The sequence below is a fragment of the Strigops habroptila genome, chromosome 2 (assembly GCF_004027225.2).
Source record: "Strigops habroptila isolate Jane chromosome 2, bStrHab1.2.pri, whole genome shotgun sequence".
NCBI lineage: Eukaryota > Metazoa > Chordata > Aves > Psittaciformes > Psittacidae > Strigops > Strigops habroptila.
Window position 1 is genome coordinate 64,985,466 of NC_044278.2, and position 27,907 is coordinate 65,013,372.

Sequence of the window (27,907 nt, forward strand, 5' to 3'; positions counted from 1 at the left end):
GCTCACTAAATCAGCAGCAGTTGCATAATCTTGTTAACAGCCATTCTGAAAAGTGGTAGTGGTTGTATGAAAGGACGGGGGGTTTAAATGCACTTTCAGTTTAGTAACAATACACAGCTTTTTGGGCTACCAAAGTTTTGGATTTGTGCCACAAGAAATCCCATGCTCCAATACCAATGCTTCCTGCTGCCAATGAAATATCTCCAGCTAGGAATCCTTGATGCATGTCACCAAGATATTCAGGTCACCAGCAATTTCAATTACCTGCTTTGGATACACAAAGCTGTCTGTGCTAGTTTTAACCTCATTCATTTATGTTTTAGATGGAGTATTTTAAAATCCAGTTGCCGTATCTTCAGAACTGTGCCTGATAGTAGAAATATTTGTAGAAAAACTATAGCAAATTACCACTATCCAAAGGTATTTCAATTGCAGAGTTACAAATAAAGTAGATATGACTATGGTAAGATATACATATAGATTCGTAGTTTCCAGTGTTGTCTTTGCCAATTTTTATTAAAAAAAAAAAAAAAAAAAAAAGTGAATGTGATGACTCACTGTGCAGAAAACTACCAGTAATGGCAATTGTTTAAAACATCTACTTAAAAAATACCACTTGTCTTGCTTCTACTCTTATGTCCTTAATTACTCATTCAGTGCCTTTTGACAGGACACCAGGAAATCCCTTAGACCTTACTTTTTTCTTTACAGAACTTACCTCTGAGTACCCTCCTTCATGAAACACGAACTTAGTTACTTTTTCTGTACAAATATAGCATGTCTCTCTCTCTTCTTGGTGTTCTGTCCAAATTATAATTTCTCTCTCTCTCTCTGACATCTCTTACTGGATATCTTGCCCTTTGACTGTTGAGAATGCTGCTGCGAGGAATATTTTCTCACCTCCGCCCTTTAATCTAAAAGCCCTACTTTTTAGATTCCTCCCAGGTCCTTGTTTGCTCACTTAGCCAGAAGCTGCTTACCCTCTTTTTCAAAGGTCTTCATAGACCCTCTATGCTTTACCAATTCCCATTCATTCAGTATTCAGACTCCAGTACCCATCTCACATCAGTATGTGACTTTGGCCATCAATACATTTTGGAATACCTCTTTCCCCGCTTTTTCTAGGCTGCACCTTATACTCATAAGGAAATCTTCAAATTAACTGCAAAGCTACATTGTAAACCTCCATTCACAGCCTGTTCTGATGTGATTCTTGCCAAACAAAGAAACACGTAATGCGCCACCATTCCCTCATTCAGGTGGATTGAAAATTGTCCTAATGCCTGGGCCCAGAGGGTGGTGGTCAGTGGCAAGAAGTCTAGGAGGAGGCCAGTATCTAGTGGTGTACCCCAGGAATCAGTACTGGATCCAATCCTGTTCAGTATCTTCATTAATGATCTGGACAATGTGCTAGAGTGCACCATCAGCAAGTTTGCAGATGACACCAAACTGGGAGGAGTGGTTGATATGCCAGAGGCTCGTTCTGCCATCCAGAGGGACCTCAACAGGCTGAAGAAAAAGGCTGATGGGTACCTCATGAAGTTCAACAATGGGAAGTGCAAATTCCTGAACCTGGGGAGGAACAACCCCACGCAGCAGTTCATGCTGGGGGCCACCTGGCTGGAAAGGAGCTTTGCAGAAAAGGACCTGGAGTTTCTCGTAGACACCAACATGAGCAAGCAATGTGCTTTGGCTGCAAGGAAGGCTAATGTTATCCTGAGCTGCATTAGGAAGAATGGTGGCAGCAGGTCAAGGGCGTTGATCCTTCACCTCTTCTCAACACTGGTGAGGCCATACCTGGAGTACTGCATTGAGTTCTGGGCTCCTCAACACAAGAGAGACATGCAGAGTCCAGAAAAAGGCCACTAAGATGAGATAAGAGACTGGAGCACCTCACATATGAGGAAAGGCTGAGACAGCTGGAATTATTCAACCTGGAGAAGTGAAGGCTCAGGGAGATTTATCCATGCAGATAAATACCTGAAGGGACAGTGTAAATAAGGCAGAGCCAGGCACTTTTTGCAGCGGTGCCAAATGGCAGGACAAGAGGCAACAGGCAGAAAGGGAAAGACAGGAGGTTCCACCTGAACATCAGGAAACACTGTTTCACTGTGATAGTGACCTTGCACTGGCACAGGTTGCCTAGAGAGGTGTGTAGTCTTCATCCTTGGCAACATTCAAGAGCCATTTGGGCATGGTCCTGGGAAGTTTGCTCTAGGTGGCCCTGTTTGACCAGAGGGGCTGGACTAGATGACCTTCAGAGGTCCCTTCCAACCTCAAACACTCTGTGATTCTATGTAATGTGGCAAAGGTCACCCATGACTTTTCCAGAAAAGACATCTTTTTCTCCATTATAATCAATCTGTTAATAAACTTTGAACAGTTTGAATATCTATGGACATGAAAAATTCTTAGTGAAAATATATAAAGAGAGGTTATACTAATTAGAGTTTTGCAAATGCAAGATTAAAAGGGGGTTTGCGCATGTAGAAATTCAACTTGATAGACAAGACAGAATACACGATCAGATGTGCAAGCAGACTATCACAGTTACACCAGAAGGAGCTATTGTGTTTTTTTCCAAAATAGCAAAGTAGGAGAAAATGCTGCCTGCCTACTGTGAACTTGAGCTTTAGTCCTCAAAGGAAGTATTAGAAGGAAATGAAGTGCAACTCACATTAATAGGAGCAACCTGTGATCTAAGTAGTTAGAAAACATGCATTAAGGAACAGAGAAAACACTGACCGGACAGGGGAGCATTGGAGTTGAACAGTTCTTTAATGAATCATGTAATGCAACACTGAAAATAAAAAGCTGTAAAATGACAGAGGGCAGCATAAATAAATTTACTGGAATAGGCAAATTATAACTCCTTCAAATACAGTCTCCCCATGCCAAAAATGGGGCTAAGTTTTCACACATGTTAAATGTTAGCCCCATGCTCAGTTTCCTAAATGACAGGCTTAGGAGCACCAGTGTCGGCCAGCTGACAGACTGTGAGGCCTGTTGCCACATATAAGTGACTTCAGTGACACTGTAGAAAATATGGGGCATGAGGGAGTAATAGAGATTCCTCAAGAATCTCCCTAAGCACTTGAGACTGCAAAGGCAGCTCCAAACTGCTCTCAAGCAATATTAGTTTTACTGCTAGTGAATCAGCTGGGGAGAAGAATCAGTGCTTCTGAAAAATGCCCTCCTCTCCCACCTGGTCAAATATTTCCCTCTGAAACTATGCACAAGATGCTACATCTGTGCCAGCACCTGCAAAGCATAACTTGCTGGCTCTGACTGAGCTTTGAACTCTTATTATCCAAGCCCCAGTGCCACTTTCTCAAATCCCTTAGTCCCTTTTCTTTACCATTGGAGAAATACCTGCTTAAGTTGTAAATTTAGAAAGCTGAAGGTTTTATGCAAATGTCCTGATGTGCGATTTTGCACAGCAATGAATATGCATCATCCAACTTGCATGCACCTTAAACAGTAAATTCCTTCAGTCTTACTTTTCTTCTCTGTCAAAACCAACATTTCTCTTCAGTTCTCCACTCCTCTCTTTCTGTTTCAACATTGGACATTTCCTACCATCCTTAGTGACCTGGTTCACCAACCTTTTGTTCAGCCCCCACCATAATTTCTTATTCCTCAGGCCTCTTTCTCTGTTCCCTGTATCCGAGACTCCCAGCTCCCCACATGTATCTCCCCAACTTGTTTTCTTCCACTCCTTTATTGGTGCTCTGATCCCTTTTATGGGACACACTATTTTTCTTTTTTTCCTTCTTGACATCTATTCCTCCTTTCTCTTTGAATAAAGCTTCCCCACCCTCTTCCTGCAATTTCCTTCCACCTCCTGTCACTTCTCAGGTTCCCACTCCATTATCTCTAGTGGATCAAGAACCTTAGACCTAAATCAGTATAATTTTGGATCATCAATCTCACACTATTGTGTGATTGACACAGTGAAATCCCCAAGTATTATTTTAATATCTAAGATGTTTATTCACTAAACACAACAAAACCCCTAGGCAGAACACATGAAATACCACTGGTTACATCATTATAATCTCCAGTCTTCACTGAGTAGGATGACCTACATCTGCACTCCTAAGAACCAGTATTCAGTTGCTCATAAGGCTATACTTTGCTTCACTGGGTTGGAAAAATGCATGCTTACCTCAATGTGTGATTTTTGTTGGCCAATTTGCTAGGCCTGCTGCCTGTAAGTGCTTGAGCCTGGGGGAATTTTTGGTTTTGTTTTTTTTGGGGTGTTGTTTTTGGGTTAGGTTTTTTTTTTTTCTTAATTAAGCAGAAAAATAAATTAACCAAAAATTAAGCACTTCTGGAAGCAGGGTGTGGGAAAATATATTGCTTGACCCTTGTGAGCTCTGTTTGTATGATTTGAAGATACTGTATTAGGCAGAAGATAAATTCTGTGGGCTGAGAATATTCCTTATGTTGTCTGTTTGAAAAATTGTCAATATATAGCCAAGTGTCAAACCTTTAAAAAAATCAGCCACCAGATGCCTACAAGACAGTTTTTTTATTATAATGGGTAAATCAAAGAGCCCACTTTTGCTAGTACGGTCCACTGTAGCCTTAAATGCTAGTCTAATCAGTATCAGTGGCCCTGTTTAAAAATTCATTTGGATTTGCAATCCACCCACAGATTTGCAATTAAAAAAGAAAAATAAATCAGGGAAGTAGTTTCAATTTTTATTATTACTATTACTATCATTACTAAGCTTCTGAAACAGAAGCACTGTAACTTCATGCTAGTTATATATTCAGCAGATTGAATAAATAAGATCAGACAAGTCATAGAGTAAAAAAATTATCAGGTAAGTCATGGAGTAATAAAACTCCTTAGAAAAACACTGGAGGCTATTTAACTAATGGAATGTGGTAATAATAGGCATTTCACTAAGCAGCAAGGACATTAAGAACAAAAGTGTAGGTTAGGGACTTTAAGCTACTGGGGAGTGAAACAAACAAAGCAAATTCCAAGACAGAGACTCTCAACATTAGCTAGTAAAGTAATTATTAAATTATTAAGAGTCACTGTGGATTGAGTTTTGAGGATCGTATACTTGTTCTCCATTGCATAATAACATGCCTTAGAAGACTGAGTCTCCCTTGTAGCCCAAGCCTCATACATAAACCCTTCAATAAGAGCAATACTGTTCAGAGGCTAAATAGCATTTTCTCTGTGATTGCAAATGTGATCCACAGTACTGCTCTAGACACAGAAAATGATGGCTGAAACTCATTACAAATCTCCCTTCTTAATATGGTATAGATGAGGAAGATATTTTTTTCCTGTTTGAGTGCAGAAAAAAGGGGACCATAACCACCTGTAGTCAGCAAAGTGGAACAGATTAGAAAAAGTAGGTTGCAGGAATGAGACTAGCAGCAGGATAGAAGAAGTGGAGGGGGGAAAACAGAGCAGAGCATGGATAAAATTATGGGCTTTGGAACTAACAGCATGAAATAATTGAAGTGAAAGGGAAGAAGAGAGATGTGGCAAGGAGACAGGAGGTAGGGAGAGACAGCCTAAGCAGAAAAGAAAATTAAAGAATTTACACAGTGTGGAAAAAACAGTGAGATTGAACAAGGGAGATTGGGACTGTAAGCAAGTGGGAAAAAGGGATAACAGAAGAGCAGGAAGGTTGGCATGAAGCCAAAGTAGAGAAAAGAGAAAGCTTGGATGAGAACTAGGGAGAGGAGGAGGGCCAGAAACTGGCTGTGCAAAGAGATTAGAGTTGGGATAAAACATGTAAGGAAAGGACATGAAGCCAGGCAAATGAATGGGACAATAAGGCAACAGAATAAAGCAAAGAATGGAACAGGCTGGAGGTAATGGGACAAATAAGGTTACATGCAGGAGGAAGGAACTGTTATAGACTGTTTTATACACAGAGCTTGGAATGGAACCCAGGTCCCCCAAATGTCATCACTACTTTTCTGCAGCTAACATGTTTAAGCTATATGACCTAACAGTATGCTTTTTAAACCTCTGGATATAGTTCAAGTAAAGAAGGACAACCTAATACCATTTTCAGCTATATAAGTGACAAAGGTTACTTAAAAGATTTTCTACAGCTGAAGTAAAGACTTCAGCAGTCTTTACTTCAAGACTGATAACCTAAATTTCTATTTTATAATCCACCAGGAAATTAGATGGAGAAAAAAATAAATCAGGAAAAAATATTATGTGATCTTGTGAATGAAGATGCTTACAAGTTATCTTCCTACAAGTTATATAATAATACTACACAGAGGATCATAATCTGGCACTTCTCAAAATTTGTGCCTGAACAGTCTTATTAGACTTCTTTTTCATATATGCCTCTTGTATATGAGAGGAAGTTACTATAGCTGGTATTTCAAGGAAAATAAAATTTGTTTTGATCACTGAGATCCTGCAATAACCAAACAAGTATACAGTCTAGTCTGTGTACATCTCAGCTTTAAAAACATATTTTATAGCAATTTTGTAGATTAAAGTTGTCCCTAGTCTGTATATGAAATTCAAACTTGTAAATCTATTTTTTTATAATTTGGTATTGTGTGAATCTAGCTTTTTTTGGCCTTAGTGGTCTGTACGCACAATTAGCATTTGAATCATATATAGAAACTGTCTACATATACTGATAGTGAAAGAAAGGTATCACAGGCAGAAATCCCGAAGTGGTCTCTCTGCTTGAAGGAAATGAGTGTAACTTGATCTGAAGGAAAATGCTGCTCTTCTACCTGCGTACAGTCACACATGACCAAGATGAATAAAAAGACTAAAGAAACAAGGGTGAGATATGTCTGGATAAGACATTCTCTAGAGGATTTTCTGACCATAATTGAAAGCTTCCAACTGCTTGACAGGGAAGATATGTATTCCCTGTGCAACTATATTCTTTTTGAAATACCAAACAAGCACTCCCTTCTTTAGGCTCTTCTCACTGAAAAGATTTGTGGAATGTGTTTGCCAAAGTCCAGAAATTGCATTCAAAGGAACTGCTGTGGCAATGGCAAAACATGAATGAGATTAAATACCACTTCCTACAATTAGTTCAGACACTCCATATACATCAAAGCATATTCTAATAATGGATGTGTATTTTTTTCTATTTCGAGGCCAACATGCACTTAAATAAAGGAAAATGAAACTGCAGTTCACAGTTGAGTCAAATGACTAATGTCTTTTGGTAACAAGAAGCTAAGTAGATCACATAGTAAGAAGGTATGTTCTCTCAGACTTCAGCAAGAAGCACAGAGTCCCTTCTACAATATGAAAGAAATACTGTGTTTGGATGAACTAACTAGACAGAGGGGTATGATTCAGTCCAAGCAAACCAGCCAATCAAACATGTGTTAAGGAAGAATGTAATTATCAAACAGCAAATCCCCACATAAATTTTGAAAATTACACAGGATGTATATACCATGCTCAGAAACATGAGGTAGACATCTGAGATCTCAAAATGGGGTTTATCTATTTGGGATATTTTCAATTTATTGACAGGAAGAAATCCTTGCTAGTGCAGGAGTTACTCTTGGAGAGGTACAGTCAGCAGTTCGACAGTTCTCTTACCCTTTTTTTAGACATTATGAAATTGTTAAATCTCAAAGCCAGAGGCTAAATCTGTCTTGCTAAGTTAGAGAGTGCAATGGAGCAAGCTTAAGTATCCCTTATAATCCACACTGCTTAACTATTAGCTCTGTTCCTGACTCTGCTTTGGACCACTCCAACCAGCTCTCTACAAACAAAACTAATCTCCTATAGAGGAAACTAGCTCTAAACAATATGAATGTGAGCCAGACTCTTGCCTGGCTTAATCCCCAGCCTTCTTTTATTTTGCAATTTTTAATAGTTTAGAGACAAGAAGCATCCCCCAAGGATGAAATTTTGGGAGAGGTAGTGTTTAAGCTACTAGAGAGTCAGCTCTGACCTGCATGCCTCTGATAGCTGGTTTGAAAGGTGACATTTCTGTAATAAACAGCAAAGAAACGGCTTGTGCCTGGGAACTGTGCCAAAGTACCCAAGGCAAATGTCAGAACTGCAGCCTATTCCCACCACAGGGAGGGCGAGTGTGTTTTCTCCTGATCACAGCAGCCTGGAAGATGTCCAGGGGGGACAGCACTACCAATGCCAGATTACCAGCTGTTCACAGAGTGATCGCTGTGCGAAATTCAAATTAGGGGGCCACCCTGAGAAATACTAGTTGCCCTTGTGCAGTTGGTGTCAGTGCTAGCATGCGCAGTGTGGTACCCAAGTGATGATGTGTGCCCCATTCTGGTGTGCACAGGCAAGAGACACCAGCACTCCCCATGCTGCATGTGAATGAGACAAGGGAGTTTGAACTGCCATCAATAACAGTATTTAATATCAGAACGTAACAATATGTAACAATGTAACAATAACAGAATGTATATGTCCATTACTAGTCAACCCTGGCATATTCTAACTTCTTGAGGTTAGTTTTGCTGCCCTTGTAATCTTACTTTGAAGATGATTTTGTGTGTTACTGATACAGATTTGCATGTGTGTTGAAGAGGTTATTATATTCCATCATTTTATTGACATAAAATTCAGGTAAGCAACTCTGACCTCAATAATATCCATTTTGGTGTAATGTTAGAATCTCAGTGTGCATTAAAAACAAAGACTTGCTTTTAGCCCTAATAATTGAAGACAAGAAAATGACACCAGTCCTGGAAATTCAGAATAATCGTGCTTTAAATTATGCCTATTTTTTAATGCTATAACTATTATCTTTTTCATGTTTGCAGCTGGTAGTACTTCAGTAGATACAAAAAATGGGGGGCGGGGGGGAAGAGCCCGTTGCACTTGCAGGTAACCTAATCTGTTCCTGCAAGGCAGATCCTTATCTTATAAACAGAAAAACTGACCTTCAGGCAGTAGCCTCAGCCTTATCTTTTACTCAGTAGCCATAACCTGTACATAACCTTCAAACTCACTAGTAATATTCTAAACACATCTAAACAAAGGTACAGATTTATATTTTTGAACATCAGCTAATACCTACTGACACTTAAAACTCTTAGGTATTCCCTGTTTGGAAACAATGCAACAACCTACTGCTATGGTTTGCTTCTGATAAGAAAGGTATTGCTATGAGTATTTAACTCTACTCCCTCTGTAGGATTCATTCTGTGCAGATTTATGCTGTCTAAGAATAAGACATCAACTACATGTCCCCTTCATGACGACTGGGGAGAAACAGCAAATCCAGTGGGCAACTGACCCATCCTTTGGCTCATTTGCCCCACACTTTGGTCTGGATTCCTCCTGTAAAATTTTAAAATGTTTAAGACCTCTAACATATGCTAGTTGCCCACGACCCCTATAATCAGGGAAGGTCAGACCTCTAAGTAATGATTCATTCCACCTATTTTAAATGCACCTCCTAGATTTGTCTGAATTGCGCTCTAGAGGCAATTCTTCACATTAGACAAGACACAGCTTTGACTTTGTATTTAAGTTGTAGTTGGCTAAACTTGGTTGAGAAGAAAGCCATCCTAAATAAAACTGCTTTCGCTATTATCAATGTGTCTCTACAAGCCAGGTTTGATTATAAGGTGTGGGTGTGATGTCTTTCACATGCTTAGCTCACTCAGGACAATGTATCTTTGCTCCAATATTTTCTCATATAATTTACTGTAGAAGATGGAGCAATTGTAAGCTTATTGTAATCCACTTACATCATGTATTAAGTTACAATCTGAGCTTTGTAACAAGAAGCTTTCAGGGCCTTTATTCTTTAGAAGTTTTCTTCTGCACAGATACAAATTCAGTTTTCTCATTATAAACTTAAAATTTCAGTAGATTATTCTTTTCTTTTTCCAGGTAAATTAGTACCTTCTCTATTACTGTTATATTCTTATAAATAGCCAAAAACTGTAGGTCTTTTTCATTTTGTGGGGTTTTTCTTTCCATTTTTTGCATTCTGTGTATTTGCAAACATTCATGCACACAAATTCATGCTAAGGCTAATAATTGTTTCAAAATTATTATCCTAAGAAAGAAAATTTTAAAAACACCCTAATGGCTTCACTACTGGATGAGATACTTTCCCTGATATCTAATTAGGGAATCATAGAACAGTTAGGGTTGAAAGGGACCTTAAGATCATTGGAATTTAATTTATTTACTTGTTTCTTGCAAACAGAATGCATATGAAAGCTGTATTTATTTTGTAAATAAAGGTGGCAAATTATCTATAATGATAATAAGGTATCTCCAAATTGTATTATTCATTAACACTACAAAGCAAAGATATTTGCTCTGTATTTTGTTAATTTTAGTGAGGAAAAGTGCAATGTTACTTTATTTATTTTCCTCCCCATGTACTTATTGTGCTTGTACACTGACTAGCACAACTGGCCCCTGGCTTCTCACTGAATTTTGTTCACTTAGCCACTTTCAATTGCAAACTTCACCTGCCATTTGAGGTGCCACCTACTGTACAGAAATGTGTAAGCTTTTCATATTAAAACCAGAACACTCTCCCTGACTTGAAAGTATTTGCTATTGCTACAGAAGACTACCAGAAAGAAAAGAGAAACAGGTGAAAAAACTATGCTTTACCTGTCCGTACTTTGCAGCTAAATGTAGGGGTGTCCAGTACTGATTATCCACTACATTGAGATCAGCCCCATGATCCAGTATCAGAGATGCAACATTCTTGTACCCATTAGCACAGGCCACATGAAGCTGCAATATAAAAGAATCTCAATAGTTTAAAGAATTCAGAAAAACCTGTGACATGCTACTGCATATCTCAGCTGCCCCACAGACTTAAATCACAATAACAATGAATACAAAATATACATGTAATAACAACAGTTTAGAAAACCTATTTAGAAAACCTGCAGAACCTATTTTAGCATTTATAAACAAAACTCACCAAAAAATAAGAATGTTAGCTTATTGAGAACTACTTACACAATCTAGTCTCACTAGATACTTTTCATACAATTTCAAGCAAATATCCTTTCAAACACATTCACAAACTTCATGAGCCCAGGTAGATTCATACATTTCAACAGAGCTTGACCTAGACCTACTTTCTTTTGTGGCAGTTCAAATACCTAAGATGTAAGCTGACACTATTTTACTCTGAAATTAATTCATTAACACACAGTCAAACCAAGCCAATGGAGCCTGCAGCAGAAAATCAGTCTCAAAAAATACTTTCTCAAATTTAAACCACAGATATTTTACTTGTCACTTGTACTCCTTCCCTAGGTACTTAATTAAGAGGTATTTGTTTTAATGATTTTAGTCGACTTTCTGTATCAGTAAGCTTAATTTCAGAGTAGAATGGAACAGAGAGAGGGCAGAAAATGCAGCAACAGAATGACAGAAACTCAGGTCAGCAGGCACCTCAGCAGGTCAAGTAGTGCAACTTGCTGCTAAAGCAGGAACAAAGTTACTCAAAGGTAGCTGTATTTGCTCATGGAGTGTCATTCCAAGTAGAAAATACAGTATAAGTGATAAGGTACTGAAAACTACTGTAGTATTTACTATTTCCTATTTCTGGTTCAGCTGCACATGCAGAGTATGTATAAGGTTTTCTCTATGAATGTGCCTGATGTAGAGGGATGAAACGCATTACAACTCTTCAAAAATCTTCCCCTGGAAAGGGGGCAGGATACCTTTGCCCTGGAGGCAGAACACTGATTACATACACTATAAATGCTCTAATTTTAAATGTACAAACCTCTCAAAATTTTCCCGTAATTTGACATAGCTTCAGCTTTTCTGCTGGTTTAACAGAAGAAATTACATTTTTTATTCAGAGATCAATTTGACAGGTGCTATTTAAAAGTAGTTTAAAAGATCATAGGACAAAGGAAATAATTTATGACTGAAATCTTTCAAAGAAAAAAAATATTATAGGAGAATTTAGCAGAAAAAGTAATTTTGTCATATGTCATTTTCTATCTGTATTGCATGTGCATATATGTAGATGCTATGAATCTATGAGAATGTATGCATTTATGTATTTATGGCATCAATTTCTTGCCTGATTCACCTTAACTTACACATTAACTTATACATATATTCTGTCAAGATAAAACAAATCTTATTTGCTACTTACAACTGAGGTATTTGCTGTTTTCTCTGTACATATAGATGTAGAGCAACAAAAAACTATTCCCAGAATCCTTTGATACACATACAGCTATCACAGACTCGCTGACTCCACAACCATGAACAGACACAAAGCAGTTTAACAAAATCTGGACTTCCCAGCAGTTTGTCAGACAAAAGTTTCACATAATAGAAATCTCAAAATCAAAATGATCCACTCTGCAGCTACTTGTTGCAAGGCTATGAAAAAAGTTCAAAAAATCGAAGTTTAACATAAAAACTGCTCGTGCAAGAAATGAACCCTTTGTCAACATCCTACCAAGAAAACAACAAAAATCAAGCTAACCACAATGCTTTCCTCCTAGTATTTGCAGTACTGTTGAACAGATTTCCAACATGCATTTCAGCTCTTCCAGCTAACTACAGAAAAGTTTTTATACAGTGATAGTTAGGTAAGTTCATAACTCAGTTTACCTAAGCCAATTCAGACTAAAGTAGCAATAAGAGTAAAGTACAACAGAAACAACTTTGCATTATACTGTGATTTAGCAGTTCAGCTTAATTGTATTGGAAAACTGCAAGTGAAATTAATGCTTTTATGAATTAAATTAAAAGTTGTGTTGTTTCTTCCCACCCCTCTCCTGCTTTCCTGCCTTTTTTAACTGCAGTTAACTGCCTTGGACTGGCCACCCCAAAAGTTATAGCTTTCAGTATAGACAGAGCTACTGGCTGGATTCAGCAAGCCCAGATATGAGGCTGCTCACTGTTTCACTTACAGTTTAAACACTCCACAGGTATTAAAATATGGAATTAAATACTAATTATTCAGCATATCAATTCATTATCATGCAATGCAATTCAGCATAAATGTTGAAATAATAATAATTTTCAGTAATATGTGCCTTTCCAATTATTTTAGTACAATATATGCAGAAAAACACAAAAGAATTTTTAAGTTATTCAGTATCATAATGCATCTGATGACCATTTACTGATTAATAATAATGTTGAAGATTTTATATGCAAAGAGAACATCCCACAGACATACTATCTAGTGAAAAATATATTCATTTCAAAATTATTTTATTACACTATTTTAAAAATTTTGACAGCAGAAGAAGTATCATTCCTGAATAAAACAAAGGGATAGAAGATCTATCAGCAGAAAAAAAGCATAATGAGACCCAATGACTATAAATAACATGCAAATTTGGGAGAAGGAATATTTATCCACTGATATGGTGGATGCTTCATTACACTGAATCAAGATAGGATAGCTTCATGAAACAGTGTTTTAGCCTGGCTCAGCCAGAAAATATGAACTTAAAACAGGAATCACTGAATGAAGTTTCAGGCCCTATCTTAGCATGTCAGAGACCACAAGTATCTGCTGCAGTTCTAAATTACAATGCCAATTTCTTAATTTTTTTTTTTTTTTTTTTTTTGCCTATTGTTTGATATTTAGAGGCTAAGAGTGAGAAAATTGTCATTAAGACATGGATGTTGCACTAGCCTAGTTCACAATCTATACATGGCACGGACACATACCTATTTTCAAAAAGCCAGATGAGGACCAAATTCTCGCATAACCTCATTTCGAGTCTTAGAGAATTGCCTTGCAAACATCCTCATCAGCACACAGTTGCAGTACATGCATATTCACACGGTGATGATTACATATTCCCACTCACCAGGGTCACTCCTTCATCATTCTTTTGATTCACGCTCCCTCCACTTGATATGAGCTGTCGGACATCTGTAAGCATTGTCATAGATCTCTGTATCTTCATTTGGCGCAATGAATTCAGCTCTACACCTGGAAAAAAGAAAAAGGCTAAAACCTTCTGCTATTTCATTCCTCAAGAAAGAACAGATATATGATTTTGTATTCTGGGTTTGTAAAAGCTTGATCAACATTTAATTATACTTCAGTGTATATTTATAGAACATGTTAACTTTTATTTACCAACAAGTTTAATAATATCTTTATTTATTAGTCACTACGTGGATGATTTAATGTCAGTCAGCAATATCAAATAAATGGGACTGATCTCCTACTGATTGGCAAGAACAGTTTTAGGTAAAGCAGTTGCAATATCAAGTCCACTGGGATTGTGAATGTAACAGTGAATGGGAAAAGAATTACACACTCTAAGGAAGCCACCCAACTGTTTGGGACTTACTTAATGAAAACTATTTTTGGCCATATTCTTTCAACCCTCTGTATATATCACAGTGCCCAGACCAGTCCCTTAAGCTCAACTGCTTAAGAGATTTTGAAGTGAAACAAATTACATTAAAACTCAACACTTTTTTATCTGCCTGGGTTATTTTTAACTGGTATTAGTTCTCCAGCTGAGCCTATGCTATTGCAAGGCCCCATAAACTAGCAGAAAATGTGGTATGGATGCAGGAACAAATGGGAGGGGATGAAATGAATGAAGGGCACAAGATTGTTTGTGTCAGCATTACTACAGAAAGCAACAGTTGTTGAAGCACAGTTTTAAAAGGAAGATAAGCTAGACACTCTATAACTGAATGAAAGCATGTCCTCCAGTCTGTAGAGATTTAAAATTAGAAACAAAGGGTACAACAAAATTGTTAAGTGGTTAAACTACCAACTGGCTGTGGCTAGATTGGAATATCTAACCAAAATTCAGGGCTTGATTGCTCTGCTCCTAGATTCATGTGGCCATTTACATCCATAAATAGAAAATACAACTTGAGTATAAGAGTCCTTCCTTTCTGCCCTGGCCATGACACAAAAAAAGTATATGAATGAATGATTTCTTGTTTCTCTTCCACATTTGTCAGTGAGCAGAAAAGTGACAAATATTAAATTAAAACATATTTAACTTAAAATTTTATCTTCAATCACTTTTTCAGCTTTTTTAATTACTAAAAAAACTGAAGCAAGTTACAGAGTAAATGCATATTTTAAGTTTCTTAGTTTTAATTTACCCTGGAACTCATATAAGAAGGTATACCATATGTAGTTCAGCAAAGAATCCAAACCATTTTCATTCTCTAACATGCTACTATACACATTGCGTTATGTTCTGAATTTTATTTGCCTGAAGCACTTTTAAGTGTTTCATCTCTGTAGTGAAATGTTCAGTGTGAGCACTGTCTTGCTGGCCATATTTATTTATTCTCATATTTTCACACATCACCTAAATGATATTAAACGACACCAAATGTGAAATACAAATCTAAACCTAAGCTGGAGAAAATTAGACATTTTCTGTATCTGGACTAAAACCTGTGCTCTTTCACATACATGTAATTCAGACAACACCACACACATATATATGCAATATTGGTAATTTAAATTAGATAACCACACAAAAGCAGAAAGTGCTAACATCCTATTGCCTGACAGTTGCTAGACTGGAACGCAATGTGGATTTCATAGGATGTTCTGAGTATCTCCTAACAATCAGTGTATTCATTTTGTCAGTTTTGAAGTTTTTTATGCCTTCATCACATTTCACAGTAATGATTTAAAACCACCTGATGACATTTACAGATTACCGATTCCACATGGCATCAATTAAATCTCTTTTTTTTTTCCTCCATTTCTGACTATTTCCTTTTTGCAACAGTAAATTGATAGTTTAACATTCTTGTCCCAGTGACAGAAATCTCTCAAATGCATAAGTTTAAAGTTCCAAAACACTATGTGGTGTAAACAGCTATATACACTGAAAATTAGATATCATTTTCAGCATGGACTTCACTTTTCAAACACGTAAGACAGACTGAGCAGCTGAAATGAAGCTTGACTGGTCATAATAAAGCTCTTTCTAATGTTGTCAGGGAAGAAAGATTAAAGTTTAAAAATATATATATCATTTTATACCTGATGAAGGTGGCCGTCTTTCACTGCTACTGACAGAGCTTAAGTTAATTTTTTCTTCCTTTTGATGTGTCCAGTAAACAATTAGAATAAGTTTTGTTTTCCAAGGAAAGACACAACAGGTGGAAATGGATGTACTACCTCTTTTGCATGTGAATACCACCTCAAATGCTCAGAAAACTAAGTTCACAATCCACAAATAAGAAATAGCAGCTTTTGATTTCCCCAGGAAGAAGAAAAAAATTAAAATAAAAAAACACTGAAACACAGTTATTGTCAGGTTGTTTGGTTCATCATGTTTCATGTAAATTACAGCCTTTTCTAGCAATTTACTACTGATTTGCACTCAGCATGGTCAGATACTTATCAGTATATTCTTACACTAAAAAGTGAAATAATGGTCCTTACACTCCTTGTAAATTGCATTTTATAGAACCTTGGTGCATCCTGTCTGGGCCTGGCTGTTGAAAGATTAACTTTGCTCATGCTGAAGGAGAAACCAAGAGAAAAGTTCAGCTGTATCAATTGCTATATACGTTCTATCACAAATATAATTACAACCATAAGCTTAGAGAAAATGCATAAACAATGCTACACAGCAACAAAAGGCAGAGTCTATGTGAATCTCTATAACTTTCAAACTACTAGCTCTATGGAAGCATATGATACGCATTTCATAAAACAAATAGCAGTAAACAGCCTGGCAAGTGGGCTTCTACAGTGACATGGTTCCTCAGGCTTCATTTTTTAAATATCCAAAGGACTTTTGAAAATGCTACAGAAATACCAGATTCCCTCCCTCTGTCTTTATAGAAAATAGAATGAAAACACGATAAAAAAATAATCTGAATTGCAATCTTAGAATTGCAGTTTTGAATTTCAAGAACTCAGGAACTAGGCTTCAAAGTAAAGAATTCTCTAGCAGGGAGCCAAGAAGCAGATTTACAAAGCGTGCACATGTATTATTCTCTGGGGCTCAGACAAGGAGACCTGGTCAATAACTGCCTTCGCTTATTCAAGTTTGTAATTCTGGAGAGTCCTCTCTCCCTCCTGAGGGAGTGATACTTTCATGAGTTTAGATGGAAGAACAAAATGTTACTCATACAGTAAGCAACTATTGCTGCTCGAATCAAAGAATGACCTTCATGTTGCTTTTCAAAGGGGAAATGTGGTTTAGATATTCAGCTGAAATGGGACAACAGCCAGCATGAATAAATAGAGGAAGAAACCCAAATTGGCATGTACTATGGGAACTTATTCACATTTGAAAAAATGGAATGTCAAAAAGAAAGGCATAGGATGGAAAATACATTTCAAATACCTTGTAAAATCAGAGTAAGAGCCACATGCTCACAAATTCTGCATAAGATGAGATGGAACAGTTAGAACAGTAGTGACCTTGCAGGGCACAGCATTTGGTGGTGACTTAACAGTGCTGATGACAGACAGGAGTGTAACCTAAGAGCTACAAAATATATTACTTCTCACTGTTTAAGAAAAACACCTGACAAGGCCATTTCATGCGTTTTGGCTGTCTCGCCCTCTCTGGCGTATGGTTATAGAACTGACACCCCAAAAGAATATAGAAGCCTCAGATAAAAAGAGGGAAAGCAACTTTCAGAAAGTTGCAGTGGTAAAGAATTACACATCAAACAGAACTGAGAATTGCCATAAAAAATATTTTCCTCAGAAATGTCAAGTATTAAGACGTCTCTCCATCTGCAAGTGGAACACCTGTTCCTGTGACCAGTACAAAGCAAATCACTCAAGCATTCTCTGGGAAATACCCATTGTACACACCCAGCTGCCATTCTTTCTGAAACTTGCACACCTCATTCTCCAACAGGCTTAACCATCTTTAAGAGGAGAGGTCAATATTATCTTGTGTTGCAAACACAAAGGTACATTAAAAACCTGCAACCAGTTTCAGCAGCCAATCTCCTCTCTCCTCTCGTCTTACTGAAGTCTTCTCTCACCCTGTCTGTATCAGCTCTTCCTGCACAGAGCTGTAAACACAGAGAGGCTCTTTTCACCCTAAGTGTGATGAGCCTGTTGGTACTGTTCTGTAATTCATGGCTTAGAATTTTTATTTTTCTACTATGCAACAAAATATAGATTTTAGGTGTAGCTGTTACTTCATCCAGCTTTATTTGCATAAAGTTTTAGAAGGCCTTTTCTGGCTAGATAGCTTTGTAAAGAGCATTATTTTTGTTAAATTACATTTTTCAGTAGCTCTTGTGCGTATTGGTTGGCATTACATGCATCTGATTTTCAAAGGTCAGCATATGAACAGATATATTTGAGCAACATTTATTATGTGAGAAGGGAAGCCATTATTTTCAGTATCTGCAAAAGAATGTATACTTGCAAAACTACCAAGGCCTATAGCTCTAACTCACTGCAGAAGTACCTACTGATTGTTAGTGGTGGAAAAATGTAGTTTATTTGCTTCTGGTCTGAAACTGCTGTCAGAAATTAAACTCCTCCTCATGTAGTCCTCATGTCACTCCTCCTCATGAGTGACAATTCTCTCACTCCAGTGAAACATGGGGATTTTAGCTCTCTTTTCTATACTAAGGATGTTGATGACTGTCGTGGTTTGAGCCCAGCCGGTAACTCAGAACCACACAGCCGCTCGCTCACTCCCCCCCCCCCCTTCTTCCTCCCCCCGCTCCCGGAGGGATGGGGAGGAGAATGGGAAGAATGCAACTCCCACGGGTTGAGATAAGAGCAGTCCCGCAACTAAGGTATAACACAAAACCACTACTGCTACCACCAATGATAATAACGATTAGTGAAATAACAAGGGGAGAGGATACAATTGCTCACCACCCGCCGACCGATACCCAGCCCGACCCGAGCAGTGATCTGGGCCTTCCGGGTAACTCCCCCCGGTTTATATACTGGGCATGACGTGCTGTGGTATGGAATACCCCTTTGGCTAGTTTGGGTCAGGTGTCCTATCTCTGCTTCCTCCCGGCTTCCCCTCCTCCCTGGCAAAGCATGAGACTGAGAAAGTCCTTGGTTGGAATAAACATTACTTAGCAACAACTAAAAACATCGGTGTTATCAGCGTTGTTCCCAGGCTGAAAGTTAAAAAACACAGCACTGCACCAGCTACTAAGCAGGAGAAAAATGACTGCTATAGCTGAACCCAGGACAGTATCCACCCCTTATTCCATACCATTCACGTCATGCTCAGATCCCACATCTCTCAGCACACCATCACCCCTGTCCCATATATACACATATATATATACACCCACACCCACACACAGAGAAAGATATCGTTCCCTAGTCCATGGACCAATCCCTGTAAAATTGCTGAACTCATCCAGTCCATGATGTCAGGTTCCATCTCTTGTAATAGTCTTTCAGGGCAGGAGGGACGGTACATAGTGTTGGGTTGTTGCCTGCTGATGATACCGCCAAACTCATCTGGTCACTGCTGAGCTCGTCCGGTTTCCTCAAAATTCATTCTTTGTTGAGGTGATGATCGGAGGGAAGTCAGGGTCAATGGCTGGTGACCTGAAGATATCTAGCTGGTGGGCTATAAAAGTGTTATAGAGCAGGCAACAGCGTACAATTGAGTTCATTGGCTGTTTTCCCCCAAAATCAAATCCCCTTGAGGTACACATCGGACTTCCCCATCTTCCCGCATTACCCACCAAGTATATCCAGGTCCCTGAGCAAAAGCAACCCCACGAGTGGGTTTGCCTTTACCTGAAGCAGGAATAACCCAGACTGTCTTCCCCAACAAATTCTTTATGTGCACCACAGGAACTTTATCCCCCTCTACAGTACGTAAAAGTTCTGATTGGGCTGGGCCAGCCCTGTTGGCAGATCCCCTACTGTTGACCAACCAGGTGGCTTTTGGTAAATGTGTATCCCAGTGTTTGAAAGTCCCACCACCCATTGCTCTCAGTGTAGTTTTTAACAGCCCATTGTACCGTTCGATTTTCCCAGAGGCTGGTGCATGGTAGGGGATGTGGTATACCCACTCAATGCCATGCTCTTTGGCCCAAGTGTCTATGAGGTTGTTCCGGAAATGAGTCCCATTGTCTGACTCAATTCTCTCTGGGGTGCCGTGTCGCCACAAGACTTGTTTCTCAAGGCCCAGGATAGTGTTCCGGGCAGTGGCATGGGACACAGCGTATGTTTCCAGCCAGCCGGTGGTTGCTTCCACCATGGTAAGCACATAGCGCTTGCCCTGGCGGGTTGGTGGGAGTGTGATGTAGTCAATCTGCCAGGCCTCCCCATATTTGTACTTCAGCCATCGTCCTCCATACCAGAGAGGCTTTAACCGCTTGGCTTGCTTAATTGCAGCACATGTTTCACATTCGTGAATAACCTGGGCAATAGTGTCCATCGTTAAGTCCACCCCTCGATCACGAGCCCATCTATATGTTGCATCTCTGCCTTGATGGCCTGAGGTGTCATGGGCCCACCGGGCTAAAAATAATTCACCCTTATGTTGCCAATCCAAGTCCATCTGAGCCACTTTAATCTTAGCAGCTTTATCCACTTGCTGGTTATTCTGGTGTTCCTCAGTGGCCCGACTCTTGGGTACATGAGCATCTACGTGGCGTACCTTCACCACCAGGTTCTGCACCCGAGCAGCGATATCTTGCCACAATGCAGCAGCCCAGATGGGTTTACTTCTGCGTTGCCAGTTGCTCTGCTTCCATTGCTGCAACCACCCCCACAGGGCATTTGCCACCATCCATGAGTCAGTATAAAGTACTGGCCATTTTTCTCGTTCAGCAATGTCCAAGGCCAGCTGGATGGCTTTCACCTCTGCAAATTGACTCGATTCACCCTCTCCCTCAGCAGTTTCTGCAACTTGTCGCAGGGGACTCCACACAGCTGCCTTCCATCTCCGATGCTTTCCCACAATACGGCAGGACCCATCAGTAAACAAGGCATATTGCTTTTCACTCTCTGACAGTTCATTATATGGTGGGGCCTCTTCAGCACGCGTCACCTCCTCTTCTGGTGACATCCCAAAATCTTTGCCCTCTGGCCAGTCCATGATGACTTCTAGAATTCCTGGACGACTGGGATTTCCTATTCGAGCTCGTTGTGTAATTAGTGCGGCCCACTTACTCCATGTAGCATCAGTTGCATGATGTGTAGAGGAGACCCTGCCTTTGAACATCCAGCCCAGCACAGGCAACCGGGGTGCCAGGAGGAGCTGCGCTTCAGTTCCGATCACTTCTGAGGCAGCTCGAACCCCTTCATAGGCTGCCAGTATCTCTTTTTCAGTGGGAGTGTAGCTGGCCTCGGATCCTTTATATCCCCGACTCCAAAAGCCAAGGGGTCGACCTCGAGTCTCCCCTGGAGCTTTCTGCCAGAGGCTCCAGGTAGGACCATTCTCCCCAGCTGCGGTATAGAGCACATTTTTCACATCTGGCCCGGCCCGGACTGGTCCAAGGGCTACTGCATGAACTATTTCTCGTTTAATTTGTTCAAAGGCTTGTTGTTGCTCAGGGCCCCATTTGAAATCATTCTTCTTCCGGGTCACGTGGTAGAGAGGGCTTACAATCAGACTGTAATTTGGGATGTGCATTCTCCAGAACCCCACAACACCTAAGAAAGCTTGTGTTTCTTTCTTGTTAGTTGGTGGAGACATTGCTGTTATCTTGTTGATCACGTCTGTGGGGATCTGGCGGCGTCCATCTTGCCATTTTATTCCCAAAAATTGAATCTCCTGTGCAGGTCCCTTGACCTTATTCCGTTTTATGGCAAAACCGGCCTTCAGCAGGATTTGGATTATTTTCCTCCCTTTCTCAAAAACTTCTTCCGCTGTATCACCCCACACGATGATGTCATCAATGTATTGCAGGTGTTCTGGAGCTTGCCCCTGTTCCAGTGCAGTCTGGATCAATCCATGGCAGATGGTAGGGCTGTGTTTCCACCCCTGGGGCAGTCGGTTCCAAGTGTACTGGACGCCCCTCCAAGTGAAAGCAAACTATGGCCTGCATTCTGCTGCCAAAGGGATTGAGAAAAATGCATTGGCAATGTCAATTGTGGCATACCACTTGGCTGCCTTTGACTCCAGTTCATACTGAAGTTCTAACATGTCCGGTACGGCAGCACTCAATGGTGGTGTGACTTCGTTCAGGCCACGATAGTCTACTGTTAATCTCCACTCTCCATTAGACTTTTGCACTGGCCATATGGGGCTATTAAAGGGTGAGCGGGTCCTGCTGATCACTCCTTGGCTCTCCAGTCTGCGGATCAGCTTATGGATGGGAATCAAGGAGTCTCGGTTGGTGTGATATTGCCGCCGGTGCACTGTTGTGGTCGCAATTGGCACTTGTTGTTCTTCGACCTTCAGCAACCCCACAACAGAAGGATCCTCTGAGAGACCGGGTAAGGTGGACAGCTGCTTAATTTCCTCTGTCTCCAAGGCAGCGATACCAAAAGCCCATCTATACCCTTTTGGGTCTTTGAAATACCCTCTCCTGAGATAGTCTATGCCAAGGATGCATGGAGCCCCTGGACCAGTTACAATGGGGTGCTTTTGCCACTTCCTCCCAGTCAGGCTGATTTCAGCTTCCAGCATAGTTAACGCTTGGGATCCTCCTGTCACTCCAGAAATAGAAATGGGTTTCACCCCTTGATACCTTGATGGCATCAGAGTACACTGTGCACCGGTATCTACTAGAGCCTTATACTTCTGTGGGACTGATGTGCCAGGCCATCTGATCCACACAGTCCAGTAAACCCGATTATCCCTCTCCTCCACCTGGCTGGAGGCAGGGCCCCTCTAATAGTGATCACAAAATTCTCCACTTCTGTCTTGTAGAAAGGGATTAGTATTCCTTATCACAGGAGCTGGAGTAAAATCAGCTCTTTCGCTCCATCTGGGAAACTGCTCGCCAGAGACTGGAGCAGCAGCTTTCCTGGGAGGATCATCCTTGACCATTGTTCTCCTCTTCAGTTCACGCACCCGTTGCTCCAGAGCTGAAGTAGGTTTTCCATCCCACTTTCTCATGTCTTCTCCATGATCCCGCAGGTAAAACCATAGGGTGGCCCGTGGCGTGTACCTCCTATATTTTCTTTCTCGAGCAGTAGGGCGCCTTCTGTTGATAGCTGAGACATGGGTTGGTACGCGTGGAGAGCTGGATAGATCGGATAAATCGTCTCTCAATTGTTTGAACTCCTGGGACAGTTTTTCCACAGCTGAAATGATGGAAGGGGTGAGATTGTCTTCGAACTCTCGGAGTTGACGAATCAGGAAATCCACTGTTGGTGATACTCCGTCATTCCAGGTCATTGATGCCAATGTGTGGGCATATGATGATGGCGCACTCCGTGTAAGTTTCCGCCACATGGGTCGTGTACATTCGACTTCATCTGGGTCTACGGATGTGTTCCTGGAATCCGGCCTACGATAGATCATCTCTATAATGGCTGATTCCCTCAGGGACTGGATGCCTTTCTCTATCGTGGTCCAGTTGGCTGAGCGATTCGTAATATCGTCTTTGTAGGGAAACCTTTCCTTCACAGCTGCCAGGAGCCGCCTCCAAAGGCTGAGGGCTCGCTTCTCTCTTGCAATCGCTTTGTCAATTCCTCCTTCCTTAGCAAGTGATCCCAGCTGCTTGGCTTCCCTACCTTCTAGTTCATGACCGTCGGCCCCATTGTCCCAGCACCGGAGCAACCAGGTGACAATGTGCTCCCCTGGAAGACGGGTGAAATCTTTTCGCATATTCCGTAGTTCGGTTGAGGTCCGGGGTCGAGAAGTGACCTCTTCTTCTTCTTCCTCTTCCTCTGACCCACGTAGTAGTAACTCTTGTTCAGGTGCTGTTGCATATAGTAATGGCACTGGGTCTTCATCTTTCTTCGCTTCACGGGTTGCTCTTTGTGCCTTTCGTTTGCTTTTGCTTACAGGGGCAACAGACATTGTCACAAACTGGACATTTGGTTTAGCTGCAGTGTTTGTCACTGTGGTTGGAGTGGCTGCAGTGTCTGCCACTAGGATTGGAGTGGTTGCAATGTCTATTGCTGGGGTTGGTGCAGCTGTTGTGCTTGGGAGTTGAGTAACACCAACAGCTGCATTATCTGTTGCTGTCGGGGTTTGAGTAGCTACTGTGCTTGTCACTGGGGTTGGTGTAGCTGCAGTGCTTGGAGTAGCCATATTGTCTGTTGCTGTCGGGGTTTGAATAGCTACTGTGCTTGTCACTGGGGTTGGTGTGGCTGTGGTGCTTGGAGTAGCCACATTGTCTGTTGCTGTCGGGGTTTGAGTAGCTGTTGTGCTTGTCACTGGGGTTGGTGTAACTGCTGTATTTGAAGTTGGAGTAGTTGCGTTGTCTGTTGTGGTCAGGGTTTGAGTAGCTGTTGTGCTTGTCACTGGGGTTGATGTAGCTGCTGTACTTGGAGTAGCTGTGTTGTCTGTTGTGGTCAGGGTCTGAGTAGCTGCTGTGCTTGTAGTTGGCATAGCTGCGTTGTCTGTTGCTTTGCCATCAGATCCAGAGACATTTTTTTCCCTTTGAAGGTGCTGGATAGTGTTGAGCAGGGCTCTGTAGGCATAGGCCAAGCCCCAGCACGTTGCCAAAATTTGTCCCTCTCTGGTATAACCAGGACGACAGCACACCTCGTTTAAGTGTTTTACTAGTTTTTCCGGATGTTGCACTTGTTCAGTGGTGAAGTTCCAAAGCACTGGAGGGGCCCACTGGCCTAGGTACTTGCCCATACTATCCCACACACCCTGCCACTCATAACTGTCCAGCCTCAGGGAAAATCTCCTGGTGGTCCTCCTATATCGTCGTCTAACCCTAGACCAGATTCGAACCTGATACTGCTGAATTTTTGACATTAAACGAAATAGGATGTTCCTACGACGGGATGGCCGTGGGTAAAACACACTCCGTATGTTTGCCAACATGCTGATCCCCAGCACAATCAGCAGGCAGGTTTCAAGGGTACTCAAAGGCCATCTAAAACCTTCAGAACTCTCAATTGCTGTTGCAAATAGGCTGGTGGGGGAACAGGGGGTGAAAGAGAATGCTTCCTTCGTAAGTTTACCCCCCGAGGAGAAAAAAAAAGATATGCAATTGCTAAAATATTTCATTATATACCTCCCAATGTATAGTGGTGATGGCCACGCTGGAAGCACAAACCAGACCAGTTTCATGATCAATGAGTCTATTGTATTACAAGTCATTACCATGAAGTACAGTGAAACAAGAACCTTAGCCCAGGCCCCCCAGCCGATAAACGCTAAAACAGCAAATAGTGGCTGTAAGTAAGGTACAACATGCTGAAACTCTGAGATCAAGCGCAACACGTCTGAGAGCCAAATAATCACCATTGTGACGAGTAGTAACAATGAATGCTTATCACAAATATGATTAAACACACTCTGGTCAGATCTGTCGTTATCTCAACCTTTCGTGCCCCACGTTGGGCGCCAAAAAGAACTGTCGTGGTTTGAGCCCAGCCGGTAACTCAGAACCACACAGCCGCTCGCTCACTCCCCCCCCCCCCTTCTTCCTCCCCCCGCTCCCGGAGGGATGGGGAGGAGAATGGGAAGAATGCAACTCCCACGGGTTGAGATAAGAGCAGTCCCGCAACTAAGGTATAACACAAAACCACTACTGCTACCACCAATGATAATAATGATTAGTGAAATAACAAGGGGAGAGGATACAATTGCTCACCACCCGCCGACCGATACCCAGCCCGACCCGAGCAGTGATCTGGGCCTTCCGGGTAACTCCCCCCGGTTTATATACTGGGCATGACGTGCTGTGGTATGGAATACCCCTTTGGCTAGTTTGGGTCAGGTGTCCTGTCTCTGCTTCCTCCCGGCTTCCCCTCCTCCCTGGCAAAGCATGAGACTGAGAAAGTCCTTGGTTGGAATAAACATTACTTAGCAACAACTAAAAACATCGGTGTTATCAGCGTTGTTCCCAGGCTGAAAGTTAAAAAACACAGCACTGCACCAGCTACTAAGCAGGAGAAAAATGACTGCTATAGCTGAACCCAGGACAATGACCCTTCCAGCTAAAATCAGTGAAATGAACTCTCTCCTTTACTTATACGAAAACAAAAGTAATTTTTGTAATTTATTTAAACAGACTGACAAAATCTCAAGGCTTAGTACTAGAACAATCCTCTATGGATATGTCTTGCATGTTTATTATTTTGTTTGTAATATTACTACTAGAACACAGAAGCAAAAAGAGTGTATATTGTCTCTCGTTACTTGTGATAAGTTTCATGTCTGAAATTACCTCTTCAGGTAATTTGTTACGGTTAGAGGTTTTTTGTGAGAGCGCAGTAAAAGCAGGCTACTCAATATGTGCCAGGGAGCCAGGAGCTGACGGTAAACACAAGGCAGGCAGGGCAGTGTCCTTGCTGGCCCGGGCACATCTCCACAATAGCCCAAACAAGGAAATAGAGCAGGTCTGGTGATGGGAATCTGGGCCAACCAACAGTCCTGTGATTGCCAGGAAAGCTTCTAGCAACAAAACCAGAAAATCAGGTGAAGCCAGGAATTCAAGTCAGTGGTTCAGGGTTGGAATCACCCAGGTTTGTGGCTGGGCATAGGAATATCTCAAGCAAGGACTAAGAGCAGAAACCTGGGTCTAAGTGTGGCTCCTAAACCAAAGGATGGGTAAAAGATCATGACAAAGCTTCTCCCAGATCTGCCTCACAATTTAGCTCTTTGCTCAGCCAACTGCTACACAGCTGTACCATATCAGAGCAGGCTTTGAGCACAGGCAGTCAAGCCCCTGGGAGCGTGGAGGGGACAGGCCGCAGGGCCTATGCGTGCACTCTGGGCACTGCCATTTTTTTCCTAACTTGCTGAAGGTTACAGTTTCAGGAAATCTATAAAATAAATCATTTATTCCTGATGGTAACTGAGTTATTCACTGGTAAGTGGTTTGAAACAATACTGAAAAGGGCATCCCCAGTTTCTGATGTTCTTCACAATCTTTTTTCAAATCTTTGCAAAGCCTATTAGTCAAGGAGATGCCTGTTTTTCTTCTACCGCCAGTTAAAAAGTAGATCATAAACTACTGGCTATAATTTAAAATGATAATTCACGTGCCAAAAGTCTGCACAGTGAGTTTTAAGGTTTTCCCTTTGATAGAAACATATGGGTAGCATGCTGGAAACACACAAATAGTGAGAAGAGTCCAAGACTTCAAAGTCAGTTTCCCCAAGAGTTAGAAAGTATAACATTAGCTTATTCAAGCTTATATTAGAAAATACAAAGGCCAAAGGAATCCAGATGAGCCTTCTCAACTGCAACATATTAAATGTGCCACATTTTCTGTGTGCTTCATTTTTAGGACTCAAAGGGACCTACTGAAGCATCTCATTTGGTCCCCTGTTCTCACTTGCAACACCATCACCTAACTCCTATCACCAATTAATCATGTTCTCTGCAGAAAATAGATCTTTTTGTGTGTGATATTCTTATGGGTAGGTATTTCCCAATCAACAAGAATTAGAGTGAAAAACCTTTGAACCACCCTGAGGCTGTTTGGTTTTGATTGCCTGTTTTTCTGTCAACCTACTGCATCAATATTATTAACAGAAAACTTGTAGGCAGAGATCAAGAGCACATTGCATATGGTTCTAAAATAGAAAATGTATCGGAGGATTTAGTTTTAGTTTAAGTTCACTGATCTTTAGTGCTAACAATCTGTATGTGTTGACATTTTAGTCCGTTCTTACTGTAATATGTTAGCAATAATTCCTTTATGTCTACGAAAAGACTTTCATAGTTTTAAATATGTCTAAAGTCTAAATAAATAAATTCTAAAGCAGTATTTTTCTGAAATTATATGGAGCTGTATCGATTGCTTTTCTTCAGCACAACTGAAGAAACAGTGTATGATTTATATTTTTTTTCCCCTTGTTAGATTACTAGATCTGTTGAAGGGTTTCTGTAGCAAAATCTCAGTGTTAGAACATTCTGGTAT

At 40.8% G+C, this 27,907-nt stretch overlaps 1 protein-coding gene across 5 annotated transcripts in view; it reads right to left on the bottom strand.

Moving 5' to 3' along the window:
• The window catches only part of MYO16 (myosin XVI), a 391,786-nt gene that overhangs the window by 199,752 nt on the left and 164,127 nt on the right, over positions 1-27,907 (bottom strand). For all 5 annotated transcript variants that reach the window (XM_030476550.1, XM_030476548.1, XM_030476549.1 and 2 more), the window contains exons 6-7: positions 13,798-13,922; positions 10,598-10,723 (exon numbers count right to left, since the gene is read on the bottom strand). In XM_030476550.1, coding sequence (XP_030332410.1) covers positions 10,598-10,723; positions 13,798-13,922 — 251 coding nt within the window. The remainder of the gene's footprint in view (positions 1-10,597; positions 10,724-13,797; positions 13,923-27,907) is intronic.